At 51.0% G+C, this 18,188-nt stretch overlaps 1 protein-coding gene across 5 annotated transcripts; it reads right to left on the bottom strand.

The window, feature by feature from the left end:
- Window positions 1–2,182: 2,182 nt before the first annotated feature.
- PI16 (peptidase inhibitor 16) lies at window positions 2,183–16,400 on the bottom strand. 5 transcript variants are annotated; one of them, XM_070777889.1, is made up of 7 exons: window positions 16,182–16,400; window positions 10,873–11,094; window positions 7,307–7,416; window positions 6,946–7,034; window positions 5,793–6,344; window positions 5,312–5,451; window positions 2,183–3,122 (listed from the first exon to the last, which is right to left on the bottom strand). In XM_070777889.1, exons 1-6 carry the CDS (start codon window positions 16,350–16,352, stop codon window positions 5,330–5,332), a joined length of 1,266 nt encoding a protein of 421 aa, XP_070633990.1. In that variant the 5' UTR covers window positions 16,353–16,400; the 3' UTR covers window positions 2,183–3,122; window positions 5,312–5,329. The 5 variants fall into 5 exon arrangements, with proteins under 5 accessions (XP_070633990.1, XP_019841321.2, XP_070633989.1 ...); XM_019985762.2 differs by having other exon boundaries at window positions 5,664–6,344; window positions 16,182–16,399; XM_019985761.2 differs by lacking the exon at window positions 2,183–3,122 and adding an exon at window positions 4,415–4,895 and having other exon boundaries at window positions 5,664–6,344; window positions 16,182–16,399.
- Between the last annotated feature and the right edge of the window lie 1,788 nt (window positions 16,401–18,188).

Below are 18,188 nucleotides of genomic sequence, written 5' to 3'. Positions count from 1 at the left end.
GCTTCCAGCTGATGGGGTGGTAATACCAACTGAGGGCCAGCTGGTTTCCCCAAGTGTTCTCTGCCCCTGCCCTAGGGGAGCGGGCTTCGGGAGTTGGGGTTTGGGACTTAGGTCATATTTCCTCACAGCGTGGCTGGGTCCTGCCCAGGGACGGCCCTGGGATGCTTTTGCCCTAGTTCGCCTCACATATCCTTGTTCCCCGGAACACGGGAGCGTGCCTGTGCAGGTGTCCTGTAAATGTACGTTGGTCGGGGGGTCAGTAAGATCTTACACTCAAGCTCAGATAACCGAAGTGGCCAGGAGGGAAAGCAAATGGCAAGGCGAGTGGGCCAGGGCTCGCTGGCATGGATTCTGTAGAGAAGGAAGACCCTTCAGAGGCGGGTCTGCCACACAGCCCGTTGATCTTTCTCTAGCCCAGCATGGCTTCCCCTGGCACTGACCACTGCCCCGGGGTAACTGTTCTTCCCGTTGCTCCACCCTCAAGTCCTGTTCTTGGATTAATTGCTTCCTATGGGCCCCCAGATTCGAGTCCAAGCTCAGCTAGTCCTAAGAACCCCTCCCTCTGGCAGCCGCCGCCTCCCAGGTGTTTGGAGAAGCCACCGAGGTAAAGAGCCAGCCTGGGGGGCCTGGTGAGTCACTTTGAGGAGAGGCAGTGCCATTCCCGGGCAATACCCTGGGATCGCTGAATTTCAGGCTCTCGACTACATTTCCCAGGTTATCTTTCACATGCAGAAATGGCAAGAAAATCACCGGTGATACTCCATCTCAGTTTTTAGTTGAGCAGTTGCTAACCATTTTCAGTTCAGTATTCAGGTGCACGTATTGTATATGTTAAATGCACCCTTTGTTTCCTGGACCTTTCATTCTTTGAGGATTGAATCCTCCCCTGCCACCCGCTCCCCTAACCCGCCATAGCACCTGGCATGTTTCTCCCTGTCCTGAAAACTAGAGTGACAAGGTCCTGATCTGAGAAAAGAGAGTGGATTGAACTGGGGTGGGGTAGGGCGGAGCTGTCTGCAAAAGGAGGGGTGATGGGAGTGGGAAAATCGTTGTGGACACCTCCCTCCCCTCCTGGAAAACCTAATTCCAGTGGACAAAGCGGGAAGGTCCCCTGACGGGCCTCTCGGGACCCCTGTGATGAAGCCCACATCCCACGTAAAGGCGGTGGCGGTGTGTGCAGGGCGCCACTGGAGCCCGTGGCTGTGCGCAGACGTCTGGGAGTCCTGCAGCAGTGCACAGGAGTAGACCCACCCCGCTCTGGTCCCCAGGGTCTCAGGGTGCGAGACTGCCTTACCCCTCTCTTGGAACATGCCCTCCCATTCTCATCTCAGCCCCTTTCCCTGCCACCCCTACTCCTGGCCAGTTGTCACAGCCCTGCCTGTCTACTCTAGGATACCATCTCTTGGCTTCAGTTATTTCCCAAAAATCTCCAAAGAGGTCCCTGACGTGACAGGTTTCCTGAAGGCTGTGGACACAGGCGCTGTTTATTGGCGGGAGGCCAGCCGATCCCACCCCAAAACGGAGGAGGGTGGCTTAGCCCTCCATCTGCTGCCTCTGCCCTGAGGCTGCCTCAGCTGAACGCCTCACAGGACTTGGGGCTAGCTTGAGAAAACAGGCTCACGAAAGCAGAGATGCCCTTCCCGCCTCAGGAAGGCAAGCAGGGTCAGCCTCTGGAAGTCAGTTAGTGTCACACATTCTCACATAGAAGGAACAAAACCACATGACCGTGTCAACAGGCACGGTGTTTAACAGAATTCAGCATCTGCTCATGGTGAAAACGTTCAAAACCCAAGAAGAGGGCTTCCCCAACCTGATAAATGGCATCTGTGAAAAAACCCATGGTTATATTTTACCGAATGGTGAAATGTGTTCCGCATTAAGATCAGGAATAAGAAAAGACTGTTCTTACCGTTACTTGACATTGTACTAGAGGGTCTAGCCAGGGCAGTTAGGCAAGAAAATGAAAAGTTGTCTGGGTTAGAAGGCAGAAGTAAAGCTCTGCAGATGACGTGATCGTGTATATAGGAAATCTAAGGAAGCCACTAAAAATGCTGTTATAACTAATAAATGAATTCAACCAGGTTGTGGTATATAAAGTTGATTGTATTTCTATATGCTTGTAATCAGAATAAAATGAAATTAATGAAACAGTCTCATTTACAACAGCATAAAAACAAACACATTTAACAAAAGAATTACAAAATTTTTATTTTGAAAACTATAAAACATTGTTGAAAGAAAGTAAAGAAAACCTAAATAAATGGAGAGACAGCACATATTCTTGGATTGGAAGCCTTAACATTGCTAAAATGATGGATTACATAATCCCTATAAAAATTTTGCAGAAATTTGACAAGCTGGTCCTAAAACTTATATGGAAATTCAAGGGATGTAGAAGAGCCTAAACACTCTTGAAAAAAAAAAAAAAAATCAAAGTTGGAGGACTTACATTTACCAATTTCAAAACTTAACTGCAATACGATAGTAATGAAGATGGTGTGGTAGGTAATAGCATAAAGACAAATACGTAAATCCATGGAATATGATTGAGAGTCTAGAAATAAACATTTACATTTAAATTCACACAATTAACTATAAAACTCTTAAAACATAGGCATGAATCTCTATGACCTTGGGTTAGGCAAGGGTTTCTTAGATATAACACCAAAAGTGCAAATAACAAAAACATTGATGTCAGAAGTCATCAAAATGAGCAACTTTTATGTTTGAAGGATATCACCAAGAAAAGACAACCCATAGAATAAGAAAAAATGTTTGCAAATCATTCATCTGATAGGGGACTTGGATCTAGAATATATAAGGAAATCCCTATAACTCAAAAGACAAATACTCCAGTTAAAAAATGAGCAAAAGACTTGAGTAGACGTTTCTCCAAAGAAAAATACACAGATGGCCACTAAACACATGGGAAGATGCTCAACGTCATTAGCCATCAGGGAGATGAAAATCAAAACCACAGCAAGATACTACTTCATGCTTGCTATGATGGCTATAATCAAAAAAGACAAGTGTTGGTAATGTGGAGAAATTGAAACCCTTGTACATTGCTGGTGGGATTGTAAAATGGTGCAGTCACTTTGGAAAGTAGTCTTTGGCAGTACCTGAAAGAATTAAACACAGAGTTACTATATGACCAGAGTTAACCGTATGGTACCACTCCTACTACGTACCCAAGAGAAATGAAGACGTATGGCCATTCCAAAACTTTGATATGAATGTTTACAGCAGCAGCATTTACAATCGCCAATTGTAGAACACACCCAGCATCTACCAGTTGATGAATGGATGAAGTTATATTTCACATAAAGGAATATTACTTGGTAAAATCAGAAGGAATACAGTACTGTTTCATGCTACAACATGGATGAACCTTGAACATATACTAAGTGTAAGGAGCCAGATACAAAAGCCCACATATTCTATGATTCTCTTTATACAAAACGTCAGAATAGACAAATCCATAGAGACAATAGATGAGTGGTTGTTTAGGGCAGGGGCTGGCGGGTGGAGGAAAGGAGAAAGGGACCCTCGACAGGTATGGGGTTTTTGTTTGGGGTGATAAAAATGTTCTAAAATTGTGATAGTTGGCATTACCCTGTGAATATACTAAAAACCATTGAGTGATAACTATAAATCAGTGAATTTTATGTTCTATGAGTTATTCGTTAATCATATATATCACATATGTGTGTATGTATATAGATATCATATAAATATATGTATGTATACACACAGATACATACACACAAGCAGTGTGCAGCTCTGGACTGATTTCCTGTTTAACTGTTCATAGCCCAGCTTTGCCTGGAGCCAGTTGCCCGCCCCTCCCCTCCAGCCCCAGTTGGGGTCCCGAGCTGCCCTCACCTACCATTGTGAGCTCTATGCACACACACATTTGTGGTCTGCTGCCCCACAGCACTTCTGGACAATCCTGTGCTCCTGTGCTTTCCTGGGGCAGTGTCAGGGGGAGGCAGGTGTCTGGGACTCCAGAGCCCTTTCTCAGGACCCCTCTGTGTCCCAGGGGTTGGCCCAGCCATCCCTGAGGTACATTGCTGACCTTGCGTCCAGGATGGGCCTGGGTAGCAGCACCCCCTGAGAAGAGGTTGTGTGCCGCTCCCATCTTGGGTCAGGAACCCAAGTGGCTCCACCACTCCCGGGAGAGTCAGCCCAGCACCCTTGGCCTCCCCTTGGCCCTGTCTGCCTCCTGCCGGCTACCTGCAGATTTTTTTTGTTGGAGGGGGTGTGCAGTTGGAAAGGAAAAGTGCTTCAAAGAACTCAATGGAGTGTTTGAGGGCGACGGGGTGTGAAGAAGAGGGAACGGTTGTTGTGGGTCTCCCAGGGCCTCCCAGCGAGCCCTCCCCTGCCCCCCACCCTTCACAAGCACGGAGACTGGTGCTTATACACAGGCTTTTATTCCGGAGTCAGGGGCCACCTCCCTTCCCTGGTCCCTGCTCCCTACCCTCCTGTAGAACCCCTCACAGATGGGGCTTGTCCTTCATCTGCCCCTCAGCAGCCACTGCCAGCTAAACAGGCAAGTTCAGGGAGAGGGACATTCAGGGAGAACCCTTATCTTGCCTCCGCAGACAACCCAAGGCCAAGGCAGGCAGAGACCTCCCTGGAATCCTCACCCCCCCACCCCACCCCCAGACTGAGAAGGGAGGAACCAGAGGGGCCCAGGTGATGCGTGTAGTCAGCAGGCAGCAACCTGAGCTCACAGCGGCCAGGCCCTCTGCCCCTAGAGAGGTCTGTGGATGTGGATCAGACAGATGCCCCGCAGCCTTTCCCTTCCAGAGGGACTTTGGCCACGAAGCGTCTCATTTGGGGAGGGCTGGGGACAGGTAGGGGAGATGGCTGGACGCGGCTGACCTCTTCACCTGGAAAAGGTAGGAAGCACTCCTGGGAACAGGTCCAGGCTCTGATGGCCCAAGGGAGAGGCCAGGGGACTGGAAGGGGCCGAGGGGTCCTTGGGAAGCCCTGAGACCTTCTGTTCCCGGAAGAGCGGGACTGTGACCACAGGACACCTGGAGAGCTGGTCCCAGAGGCCACAGGAACGTGCTCAGAGCCACCTGCAGCTGGCTAAGGGGTGCACCTCCCCAGAGGCAGAGGCGCTCGTGGGGCAGTGCCATGGGTCGGCCCTGTAGAGGCCTCCTGTGGGCACAAGGCCTCTGGCCTGGGGTCTGGCTGGGGTGAAGGAGGGTTGCTGGGTCCCAGAGAGGACCTCCCAGGAAACTGTGGTCTCTTATTGGAAGAAAACAATCCAGAGGTGAGGGATCCCCCTGTGAGGCCTTGCCTTTGAGTGATGACCCCTTCAGAAGATTCCAGCCAACACCAGGGGAAGCAGTAGCAGCAGTCCCAGGAGGAGGCCCCCGATGTGCCCAGGGCTCGCATTTGACCCTGACCTGAAGCCATGCTTTCCAGGGCCCTCTGCATCTGCAGGAAGGGAGAGGCTTGGCCTCAGTCTGGACATCTCTCCCCACCCTCATGCCCACCCTACCTGGCACACACATGGGGACCCAGCGGCCAGGGAGGAAGCTCTTACTCGGGGGGTGCACGCCCCGCCTTGCCCACACCGCCTATGCTCGAGCAGGGTGCTGACATTCTGCAGCTCCGAGGGGAGGTAGGATGGGCTCCACAGGCCTTACCTGGCAAGGAGGACTGCAAGGCCAGGGTGCGCCCACCCACGGCATTGGCGGTGGCAGAGGCGCTGGGGGAGTTGGACAGGGACTTGGAGGAGGAGTGCCCTTTGTGCTTCAGCGTGGTCTGCAGCTCACCTGGCTTCTCCTGGGCTGGAAAGACTGAGGCCAAGATCTCACTGCAATGAGCCAACTCGGCCTCAGCCTCACCCTCCTCCTGGGAGAGGGGTAGCGGCTCCCGTGTCCCCATCAAGGATATCTTGGGGTGCAGAGAACTCTCTGGGATCCTGGAAGGCATTCTTGTACTGCTGGCCTCTTTGTCTGCTGATTTGGGGATGGGATCATGGGTTGATTTGGGGAGGAGGGTAGCTGGCCTCTTATCCAAGGAGAGCAGGCTGTGAGTGGCCAAAACAGAAGGGACCTTAGTTGCTAAGGAAAGTGGAGTCTTTGTTGCCATGGAAGGGGAGTCTTCCGTTACTAAGGAAGATGGGGCCTTGGTTTCTACAGAAGATAGAACCTTTGTTGCCAGGGAGCCTGAGACCTCTGTTACCAAGAAGGGTGGAGGTTCTGTTGCTAAGGAAGAATCAATCCCCTCTCTCCTAGAGCTTGAGGCTTCTGTTGCTAGGGAAGATGGGGCCTCAGGTACCAGGGAAGACAAATCCTGAGCCTCTTCTGGGCCTCTGATGGGTTCTGAGAAGAGAGCCAAGGCCTGGCATTAGTGCTGCAAACAGGATCCTGCATTTCTCACCCCACCGCAATCAAGATGAGACCAAATGCACTGTGAAGACACACACGCACACACGCACACGTGCACCCTCTCCAGCAAATATGTCCCTCGTTGTTTCTTGTGATTGACATTTGCCCCTTCATCCACCTCCTTGTCCAAGTCTTCCCCTCTCCACACTCGTGCTTCCACTTCTACAGGGGACTTCAGCTGGATTACTGTTCCTAGCACACCCATTGCATCTCAGGCCCTGGTCCCTCTGACCACCCATCTGGCCACACACCCCAACCCCTGCACTTGCTCAGGGAGCCCCCGACTCCTCCACCCTCTGCTTGGAGGGTAGGAAGTTGGTCCCTTGGAATGCCAGGGCACCAAAGTAGGTATGCAAGGAGGGCAAAGCAGGCCAAGTGGCCTTGGAAACCTGGACGCGTTGGGGCCGCTGAGGGTTCCTCCCATGGTCCACACAGCTGCTCTGGAGCTGCAAGAGGCTCTAGACCATCCAGTGGGTGTCCCCTGCCTCACCTTCCTTCCCCCTGTGCCACGCCTCCCCACCCCAACCGGACTCACCACAAAGGGAGTTTTTGCAGTGGTAGCCCAAGGGACATTGGGAGCACGGAGTCCCCTCTTGGTAGGGCCTCTGGCCCTTCACGTTCCCCCTGCAGGAGGTGAGGAGAATGCTGGGGGCAGGGTCCCAGCCAACCCTGACCCTATCCCTCATACACACGCCTTGTCTAGAAGTGCTCCCTGGGTCTTACTCAGCCTGAACTAACTTGCTGGACCGATGAGAGCAGACTCCATTGGTGCCCTCATAGCTCCCCAGGAGATGGGCCCCAGATCGGCCCGCTTCCTCTTCCTGAGACTGTGTCCAGCCCGGCCTTCCCCTTGGCTCTTGCCCACCCCTTCCCCCAGGGCTCCCTACCCCACTCACGGGGGCTCATAGTTGCAAACCAGCAAGTGGATGTTGGTCTCCTCAACACCCTGGAGCTTCTCACAGAAGTGGGAGCCACAGCCAATCCTCTCTGTCTTGGCCCAGACCACCTGAAGGAAGGCAAACCCAACAGTTAAGCCTGGGCAAGATGGTTCCTAGCTAGCGTCTCTCTACATCAGCTTTCCATGCGTGAGAGAGGAGGAACCTTATATGTAAGAGCCAGATTCCTGAGGACACACAGCTTCAGGACAAAAATGTCCCAAGCAGTCTCCTCTCAACCAACCACACACACTATTTCACCAGGACTCTATCCCTCTGAAAACCTTCCCCTTTGACAGACCCTCATGAATTCTTCCTGAGGGCTCTTCCTAGAGTCCCTTACATTTTAAATAAGGGATGTAACAAAGGAATGAATCTTAAACGGGTGAATCTTAAACAGGAGAATCTTAAACATTAGCAACTAATCAAAACAAGCTTTTGCACTGCCACTGGCTGAAACAAGCCAATATAGCCTCCCTTTGCTATTTCTAATTTCAGTCTGCCCAGGAGTCACTCAATCTGAAGCCAGTTTTTGTTTGGTTGGTTTTGTTTCATTTGTGCGGTAAGATCAGGCTCTCACTGTTAACTGTGAACAACTTCCCAGGATCGGGGTCTTGCGGCTTGACTCAGCTGAGAGTTCCCTAGGTACCACTGTTGAGCATCTGCCAGGCAGAAATGACCCCAGAGTGCAGATGCCTGAGAGAACACAGGGGTGGAGGCGGGGCGGTCCTCTCCTGCTGGTTCTGCCAACAGTTCCTGCATGTATGGACATGTGAGAGGGGAAGAGGGCAGGGAGGGCTGGGGTTTCACAACTTCCTGATCTGGATGGGTGATGTTGGGATTTCCTTCCCTAAAGATCAGCACTAAAAATACCACCCAAAAGAAACACTGGAAAGTGGAACTGGTGGATATGGGTGGGAAGGTGGCTGGTTCGTTTCCTTTTCCTTTTTAAAAAATTTGTCGTGTTATTGTTTGAACAACAAAAGAGCATTGGGAGGAGGAAAAAAAAGAATTCAATAACACTAATGTTAATTCCTCTACACACACCCCTACACCCCTTGTTCGCAAATGCAAACTTTCAAAATGCAGTAAAGCAATGAGTGACTGCAAGAGTCAGGAAATGCTCTCAGAAGGCTCTCTGAAACCTTCACTCTGTGACCATGTATTCTCTTATTTAAATTTTTATTTATTTATTATTATTCTCTTATTTTAAAATTGTTAGAAGCTAGCTTAAAACAACATTCAAAAAGCTAAGATCATGGCATCCGATCCCATCACTTCATGGCAAATAGATGGGGAAACAATGGAAACAGTGACAGACTTTATTTTCTTGGGCTCCAAAATCATGGCTGCAGATGGTGACTACAGCCATGAAATTTTTTTTTTTAGCATGAAATTAAGACGCTTGCTCCTTGGAAGAAAAGCTATGACCATCCTAGACAGCATATCAAAAAGCAGAGGCATTACTTTGCTGACAAAGGTCAGTCTAGTCAAAGCTTTGATCTTTCCAGTAGTCATGCATGGATGTAAGAGTTGGACCTTAAAGAAAGCTGAGTGCAAAAAATTGATGCTTTTGAACTATGGTGTTTGAGAAGACTCTTTTTTTTTTTTTTTTTTTGTTAGCTATCAAAAAAAAAAAAAAAATCTGTAGAAGATTTCCTGAAATGGGCTTGTTGTCCTTTGAGTGGATGATTGGAAATTGATAGGTTCAGTCTCATTCCAAAAGGTGTTCTTTTCATTTCTAGTGTTTTCCATGCTTCTGAAGTGTCTTCCCATGTCTCAAAATAGCTCAATAGAAAGAGCAGAGGACAGAATATTTTCCTCTTTTCAAACTGATAGAGTTTATCTCTGAATTTCACCTGCCTTGTGTGGCTTTCATTTCCAGAAATCATGGTAAGGAGCTCTATGCTCAGTTTGGAGATAAGTAGTAACTAATTCTGAAAACCTGACCTCTAGTTTCAGAGAAACTTGAAGTCCCTACACTGTAATTTTGCAAAACAGAGATGGCATCCAGTCTTATTTAGTGTTGCTTTAACTGGAAAGTCAGTTTTGTCTTTTTTTTTTTTTATTGTTGTTGTTATATATATATATACACACAGGCCAGGGAAGAGCTATCTCGATACACCTTTTATGTTACTGGGAAATGACTACAAATATATACTGACTGTAGAAAGGACAGCATAGCTGCTCTTAAAAAAAAAAAAAAAGTGTGTGTTTATGATGCATTCACTTGAGTTATGGTCTTCCCTGAAATACAAAGGACGCTGTATCTCTTGCTTTTTCAGAGAACCAAATGAAGTCATGTCAACAAAGTCGTTAGGAAATCCACGGGCATTTTTTTTTTTTTTTTCCTCATTTTACTGTGCTTTGCTTTAGTGAACTTTATAGATACATGTTTTTTTTTTTTTTTCCCTTGTTAATTTTCTGTTTAGTTGATCTATCCATAAGTGTGAGTGGGGTATTAAAGTCTCCCACTATTATTGTGTTATTGTTAATTTCTCCTTTCATACTTGTTAGGATTTGTCTTACATACTGCGGTGCTCCCATGTTGGGTGGATATATATTTATAATTGTTATATCTTCTTCTTGGATTGATCCTTTGATCATTATGTAGTGACCTTCTTTGTGTTTGAGAAGACTCTTGAAAGTCCCTTGGACTGCAAGGAAATCCAACCAGTCAATCCTAAAGGAAATCAGTCCTGGATATTCACTGGAAGGACTGATGCTGAGGCTGAAGCTACAAGTACTTTGGCCACCTGATGGAAGAACTGACTCATTGGAAAAGACCCTGATGCTGGAAAAGATTGAAGGCAGGACAGAGGATGAGATGGTTGGAGGGCATCACTGACTCGATGGACATGAGTTTGAGCAAGCTCCAGGAGTTGGTGATGGACAGGGAAGCCTGGCCTGCTGCAGTCCATGGGGTCGCAAAGGGTCAGACATGACTGAGCAACTGAACTGATTCTCTTATTTTGCATGTCTTTTTTAAAGACAAAATTAAGATGGTGTGTTTGCTTTATCAATCCCTGGCAGATGAGGAGGAGCAACTTGGACACTCTGAGAAATGACAAAAGATGGACAGTGAGAGAGGGACAGGAGAAAAGAGGGATGTGTTTACTGTTGGGACAAAGAGCCGTGTGTAGCCTCGGCCAGCGGACAACATTGTTTAGATCGCCTGGCACAGTAAGTATCCTCAAGGAGAAAGGCTTCGGGAACACTTAGTTCAGGTCTCTTCAGGACCAGGAGGCCGAGAGGGCGGGAGCCGCCTAGGTTTTCAAAAGAGACAACTGAAGATGGTTTGTGAGAAACCGAACTTCGTTGGGGCCTGGACAACACCCGAATTGCTATGGAGATAAGACTCTTATGAAGGATGGAAGCAGGGGCTTAGGGACTTCTGGGATCTACCTGAGGGGAGAGGTGACCCCGCCCATTGCCGTGCGGGCCCCGCCCATTGCCATATGGCTCCGCCCATCGCCGTGGGGCCCCGCCCCATTGCCATGGCCCCGCCCTCCCGGCCAGCCCCTCACCTGCGTGTAGTGGCCGCACATCTGGCCCGCGGCGCAGCTGATGGCGCTGAGGTTGTAGTGCTCACGCTCGTGGTGCCACTCCTCCATGGCCAAGGGCACGTCCAGCCCCTCGCCCGTGATGGCAAACAGGTTCTCTCCGCGTCGCCCTCTCTCCTTGTTGTGGCCCCACACGCACTGCTGCGCGTAGGCCTTGGCGAAGGCGGCCAGCTCCTCGTCCCACCTCTGCAGGGGCGGGTCAGGGATCAGGGAGGTGAGGACGCCTCGGGCTCAGGGGAGGCGGGAAAGGAGGGTGGGAGAGGGGAGGGGAGGGTGCCCACGATTCTGTGGGGGTGAGGATAGAAGATTGAGGGTGTCCTGGGGGGCCCTCTGGAGGAGGAAGACCTTCCCCTCCTTGTGGGGTGACTCCTGGCGGTGATCTGGAGCAGAACTCTGGGCGCGGTGGGCTTCTGTGGGGAGGTGGGAGGGTGGCACCCCAGGTCCGGAGGAATTAGCCAAACTTGGGACCATCCCTCAACTGTGTGGTTTTAGATAGATTGCCTACTTTTCTGAACTCTCATAAGACTTTGGGAAGAATAAATGGGATGATGTTTTTGACAGTGGAATTATTAATTAATATGAATATCTGTCTACATGAAAGGTGGGTTGTGGTGCCCTGCCAGGGCTGCCTGAACTGTCCTGAAGCATCAGATGTCCAATGAGATGTTCTGGGGCTGGGTGGTTTATTCAGCCATTCTACTCCCTCTACCCACCCACCAGAAATCTGACAGAGGGGCCAGCACTCCCCTTTAACCTCCCACTCTCTGTGGCTCGGATGGTTAAGAATCTTCTTGTAATGCAGGAGACCTGAGTTTGACCCCTGGGTTGGGAAGATCCCCTGGAGAAGGGGATCCCCTGAAGAAGATCCCCTGGCAAACCACACCAGTATTCTTGCCTGGAGAAGTCCATGGACAGAGGAACCTGAAGGGCTACAGTCCATGGGGTCGCAAAGAGTCAGACACGACTGAGTGACTAACACTTTCACTCACTCCCCTTGGGATAGCCCGGCCTCCATGGCTTTTCTAGTTTCAGGCTTCCCTCCCAATTGCTCTCTTGTCAACTAGACAACCACTTTCCCCGAGAAAATGAAGTGTCTCTGTGCGACGCTCACTGAGAGAAGTGTTTCAGAGCTTTGGTGGCCCAGAGAGCTGTCTAGTCCCGAAGGCAGGGTTCTCCAGGGGGGACCTCTGGTGAGATGGTAGGAGGGGGCATTTCAGGTTAGGGGGCCACAGAGGTTTTGTGTCCCTGGCAGGGTCGACAGGCCCAGTGTGGGTGGGAAGAGGGAATTAACGAGGCATCTGACCAAAGGATTGAGGAGGGAAGCCTGGATCCCATTAAACTTTGTTCTTGGCCTCTCCTGGAAATGGATGGCCTGGCAGCAACTCTCGCTCCACCCTCTGGGGGCCCCGCCAGCTACAGGAGCCAGACGGCCCATAAAGGGCCAAGAGCGTGGGTGACCCTGAAGGGAGGGGGCCGTGTGGTCACACCCACTCCTCCCCCAACACACGACATGGTTCTCAAGAGCAGCTGCCTGGGGCAGGAATGGGAACCCTAGCTGGATAGCTCTACCACTGTAACTTTCAGGTGAATCCCCTTCCCCTCTGTGGGCATTTTTTGTCCCAAGTCACTGGTCTCTGAGGTTCTCGCAAATGGGGAGTGGTGGAGAACAGGAATGGGGAAAGGGGCCTGGTGCTGGGGTCCAGGCTCAGGGTGTCTGGGATGACCTTCGGGGCTCCAGACTAGAGCGTAGTAAGCTCCTTCAGGGTGGCCAGCATAGAGCAGGTGCTCAGCAGACATCTGTCCGCTGTTGACATCTATGACACAGCCCTGCTCAAAAAAGCAGGCTCCTCTACAGACCTCGGCTGTAATTTCTGTTCCAACTGGATGCCTTGAGCCCCACCATTAGAGAGTCACTCCTGTGGGTCTTAAGGCTTCTCAGTTGTCCAGAGACCCTTGTGGAGAGGCTCAAGGGTCACAACACCCACCCACAGTAGCCAGTTGGTCACCATCTGAAAGCAAGTCCATTCATTCACTCATTCATTCATTCAACAGTCCTGGGCACTATGCCAGCCCTGGGGTGATGGTCAGAACTAGGAATCTCAAGATCTCAGTGTTATAAACCACTAATTTAGCCACTATGTGGTAACTGACAGCTATGCAATGGCGTAACCTTTACCAAAGGGGGCCATTTAGCCCAACCTGAGGATGGAGACTAGAGGAGGGCATGGCAACCCACACCATGATTCTTGCCTGGAGAATCCCATGGACAGAGGAGCCTGGTGGGCTACAGCCTATGGGGTCACAAAGAGTCGGACATGACTGAGCGGCTGAGCATGCATGCACAAGGATGGAGAAGCTAAGTGTTAAAAGTGAGGCACTGCCAGGTGGAGAGGGGAAAGGTGTTGTGAGCCGAGGCAAAACATGAACCAAGAGGTGGAGAGGGGAAACCAGGTCTTGGTGGGAGGCGACAGCTGCTGGGTTACAGAGGAAGAAGGTGTGCAGGAGGCAAGGCTGGAGAGGCAGGAGGCAGGACCAGACACCCAGAGCAGGGCCTCTCAGGGGCTGGGGCTTTAGCTGGAGGCAGCAGGGAGCCACTGGGGGCCAAGGAAGGGTTTTTAGCAAGGTCAGACCAATGTATCGGACCTTCATGCTGGTTATAAAGGCCAGAGGCTGGGGAAGCAGGTAGAGGCTGTTCTAGAAGTCCATGGGAAAAGAAACACTGAACCAGGATTGTGTCAAAGAGATGGTGGGGGGTGAGAGGAGATGTTAGTCAAGAACAGTTGGGCCTTCTGGGAGGTAAAAGTGGTGATAATTAGACTTGGAGGCTGAGGGAGAGAGGAGTCTATGATGACACCTTCCTGACTCAGCCTGGATCCATTCCCTCTTCTGTATCACTTATTGAGCACTTACTGTGTGCCAGGCACTGTTCTAAGTACTTCACACATAGTCACTCATTTTGTCCTTACACCCACCCTACGAGAACTGTTATAGTGTTGTCATCTCTGACTTACAGCTGGGCACAGAGAGGATACATAACTTGGCTGAGGTCACACAGCTAATAAAGGGCAAAGTCAAATGTGAACCCAGGCCATCTAACTCCAGAGTCTCGCATTTATCACTGCTGAAGCTGAGCCTGAACCTTGTCCCAAATTTAGCCTGATGTCCCAGTCTAGCCTTATACCCTCTTCCTCAGACCACTTCCTACCAGGCAGCAGCACATGTCGTCAGTATCTGAACTGCTTCAGAAAGTGTTGCCCCACTCCTGAGGTCCACCTCTGACTGCAAAGAAGTTCCCAGCCTGTTGCCCCCAGCCTTAGCCAGCAAGAATGTAGGCTATCAGGAACCTACCAACGGGGAAACCGAGGCCCAACAGTGAGTTCCAGGCCTCAATCAGGGAACTGTAGGAACAGCTGGTACCAGCATCTGTGCTGTGCTTAGTCGCTCAGTCGCGTCCAACTCTTTGATATCCCATGAACTGTAGCCCTCCAGGCTCCTCTGTCCATGGAATTCTCCAGGCAGGAATACTGGAGTGGGTTGCCATGCCCTCCTCTAGGGGATCTTCCCAATCCAGGGATAGAACCCAGGTCTCCCAAATTGCAGGCGGATTCCTTACCAACTGAGCCACCAGGGAAGCCCTGGTACCAGCATCAGGGGCTCCTAATTTGTTGTCTGCAGCTCCTGTCGGTTGCCAAGGCTGACAGAACTGGGAAGGGGGATACTGTGTGCACCTGCAGAGCTGTAGATCTTTCTCACAGGTCTTCCTGTCTGACCCCCAGGGCAGGGGTGTCCAGCGTCATGTGATCAGGAAACAGAGGCTTTTGAGGGTCACTTCACCCAGAGTCACGGAACCAGGTTGGACAGAGATGTTAGAACTCTGGGCTTGGACCCCACAGGTGCAATCTTGCTCTTTGGCACCCCCTAAGGGGCCCTGGACACTGCTCCCCACCTAAGGGTGACTGGAGAAGATGGGCCGGTCTAGCCCTCGGCCGGGGGCAGAAAAAGGGGTCAATCGCTCACTTTATCTCTTTTAATCCTGAGCATCCTGTCCCCCAACCCTGCATCAAATAACTCCCCCTCTGACAGTGGTAACTACCTCCCCAAATCTGGCTTCTGTCATTCGTAAGTGTGTCTATCTGCGTATGTCCTCCACCAGCATGCAGTAGTACTTTTTACATGTTTTTAAACCTCATGTAAATATACCCTAGTCTACTTAAAAAATGAATATGTATATATTTTTTGAGATTTCACTTCCCCCTATTCAATATGATATCTCTGAGATTCAGTCATGTTGATATTAGTTGTTGTTTTAGTAGCTAAGTTGTGTCGGACTCTTTGCGACCCCATGGACACTGTAGCCCACCAGGCTCCTCTGTCCACGGCCAGGCAGTGGGTTGCCATTTCCTCCTCCAGGGGTACCACTGAGCCACCAGGGAAGCCCGTATGTTGACATAGAGCTCTAATTATGATCTCATTTTGTAGATGGGAAATTGAGGATCTTTCCTAGGTTAAGGGGCCTTCCCTGGTGGCTCAGTGGTGAAGAATCTGCTGGCAGTGCAGGAGATGTGGACTTGATCCTTGGGTTGGGAAGATCCCCTGAAGGATGGCAAGGCAACCCACTCCAGTATTGCCTGGACAATCCCATGGACCGAGGAGCCTGGTGGGCTATGGTCCATGGGGTTGCCAGGAGTCAGACACCAATGAAGCGACTGAACACGCACGCGTGCACAGCAGGTTAAGGGACTCACCCTGAGTTACTGGCCTGTTGAGTGGTCGAGCAGAATTTGATGTGTGTGATCCAGAGCCTTCTCTGCTCCTGGTTCCTGTTCTCACCCCACCTCCTTAGTCCATCCCTCCTACCCTGGGTGCTGGTTCCCATCCTGCTGCCTGTTTGTTCTTCTCCTCTCCTTGGAAGGCACTTGAAAGATGGTTTCACCCCGGTGTTAGGAACTTCCTGTGTTTCCTCTCCCAGGGGCATGTGCATTTTAGGAGGTGCTGGGAAGGGGTCACTGGGTCGGGAAGCAGGGCTTCTAGGCCCAGTTTACCAGGTGTGGGACCTGCAAGCTCCTGAGGGGCCAGCAAGTCCCTCTAAGCCTCAGTTTCCTCATCTGGATAATGAGACTGCTTATGGGGCCGGAGAATTCTACAGCGTCAGGGACCCTGTTTGTGTCGGAGAGATGAATCTGAGGGATTCATCCACTCATGAATGAAGCCACTCATGAGATGAATCCACTTGTGGAGCGAAAGGGGTTGGCGGGGGTCTAGGCTGCACTCACCATTTGCAGCATGTTGGTGGCCGGCGGGGACACCTGGGTTCGGTAGAGGTTGTGCAGCTCCACCATCACATGTTTCTCCTCTTCACTGAGGGCTCCGGCGGGGCCTGGGGCAGCCCCCAGCAGTAGCAGTGGTGGCAGCAGACACGCCAGGAGGCTGCCGGAGCCGTGCATGGTGGCCAGTCCTCTCTGCCTCTCCCGTTCAGGGGTCTGGCAGCTGGATTTAAAGTCCTTCCTACACAAGCACCACCCTGGCTGGGACGGGCGGGAGGGGCTGAATCTGGAGGCCTGGCCCTGCTCACACCATGTCTCGGGGAGGGCAGGGTGCTTGGGTCCCGACCAGAGCTGAGTCCACTCCCAGCGTTTCTCCCCCCTCAAGAGTCCTTGGCCAGAGCCTCCCTTCTCTCGGTAACGGGGGCTCAGGCCAAGAGCCATGTGAGTTCTGCAGTCCCTCCTGACAGGTCCACAGAATCACAGTAACTTCTGCAGTGACTGCTTGCACACCCAGTGGTCACACCCACTGGGTGCTAAGGACACATAACAGGAAGGAAGCCACATGGACTCTACGCTCAGAGGACTGGGCAAGATAAGAAAGCTGCAGGTGGCTTGTGGAAGGATAGAGGAAGACAGGGTGTGTTTGGTAAAGGTTGGGCCAACCTCAATCTGAATCTTGGTTCTCCTCCCTTTCTAGCTGTGTTTTTGGCAGTTTTCTCAACTGAACCAATGACAGTAATAGTACCTACTTCATGGAGCTGGAAGGATTAAAATGAGATCAGATATACAAAAAGCACCTAGTACGGTACCTGGCACAGAGCAGGCCCTCGATGAGCCTTCCCTGGTGGCTCAGTGGTAAATAATCTGCCTGTGATGCAGGAGACGTGGGTTCAATCCCTGGGTTGAGAAGATCCCCTGGAGGAGGGCATGGCAACCCACTCCAGTATTCTGGCCTGGAGAATTCCATGGACAGAGGAGCCTGGTGGGCTACAGTCCGTGGGGTCGCAAGAGTCAGACGCAACTTTGCGACTAAACGACAATAGCCCCTGACAATAGACAGCAACCACACTGCTTTGGAGTAGCGTTTTTTACTATAGATAAAACTATGGCCTCCATGTGCCCTCAGCGAATGCATGTGCTTGAGGTACTTATTTGGAGGTGGGATGCTGGGACTCTTCCTGCTCTGAATATATAGAAGATAGACCATGTCTGTTTCTTCTTTTGAAATCAAGAGAGCTCACAAAAGCAGAGCCGTGAGTGAGCTGCTGTAGCAAGGACTCTGAGGGGAGGGTGTTGGAAGGGAAACAGGCCCAGTTGCGGTGGTCAAGCCCTTGCATTGTAATGACCGAGCGGGGACCAAGTTCTTGGCCTTCACACGGTAGGAAGCTGGAATCGGTCATTTCTTTAATTAATCAATTTGTTTTTGGCTGCCCTGGTCTTTGTTGCTGAGCACAGGCTCTCTAGCTGTGGTGGGCCGGCTTCTCAGGGCCATGGCTTCTCTTGTTGCTGAGCACAGGCTCTCTAGCTGTGGTGGGCAGGCTTCTCAGGGCCGTGGCTTCTCTTGTTGCTGAGCACAGGCTCTCTAGCTGTGGTGGGCAGGCTTCTCAGGGCCGTGGCTTCTCTTGTTGCTGAGCACTGGCTCTCTAGCTGTGGTGGGCAGGCTTCTCAGGGCCGTGGCTTCTCTTGTTGCTGAGCACTGGCTCTAGAGCACTCAGGCTTCCGTAGTTGTGGTGCACAGGCTTCGTTGCCCTGTGGCATGTGGAATCTTCCCAGACTAGGGATATGACCCGTGTCCCCTGCATTGGCAGGCAGATTCTTAACCACTGGACCATCAGGGAGGTCTTGGAATCAGTACTTCCAGAGTTCAGCTGGGATCCTCGAAGCCTGCACTCTCAGTGAACTATACACATAAGAATAGTCCAGATAGTGCAGTGGGGCAGAATTTATCCACCCGTTCATTCATTCATTTAACAGAGGTTTCACAGAGCTTCTCTGGGTGGGGAAGATCCCCCGGAG

This window comes from Bos indicus, chromosome 23 (assembly GCF_029378745.1).
Source record: "Bos indicus isolate NIAB-ARS_2022 breed Sahiwal x Tharparkar chromosome 23, NIAB-ARS_B.indTharparkar_mat_pri_1.0, whole genome shotgun sequence".
NCBI lineage: Eukaryota > Metazoa > Chordata > Mammalia > Artiodactyla > Bovidae > Bos > Bos indicus.
The sequence above is the reverse complement of the archived record's forward strand: the minus strand, read 5'-3'. Positions and strand labels throughout refer to the sequence as shown.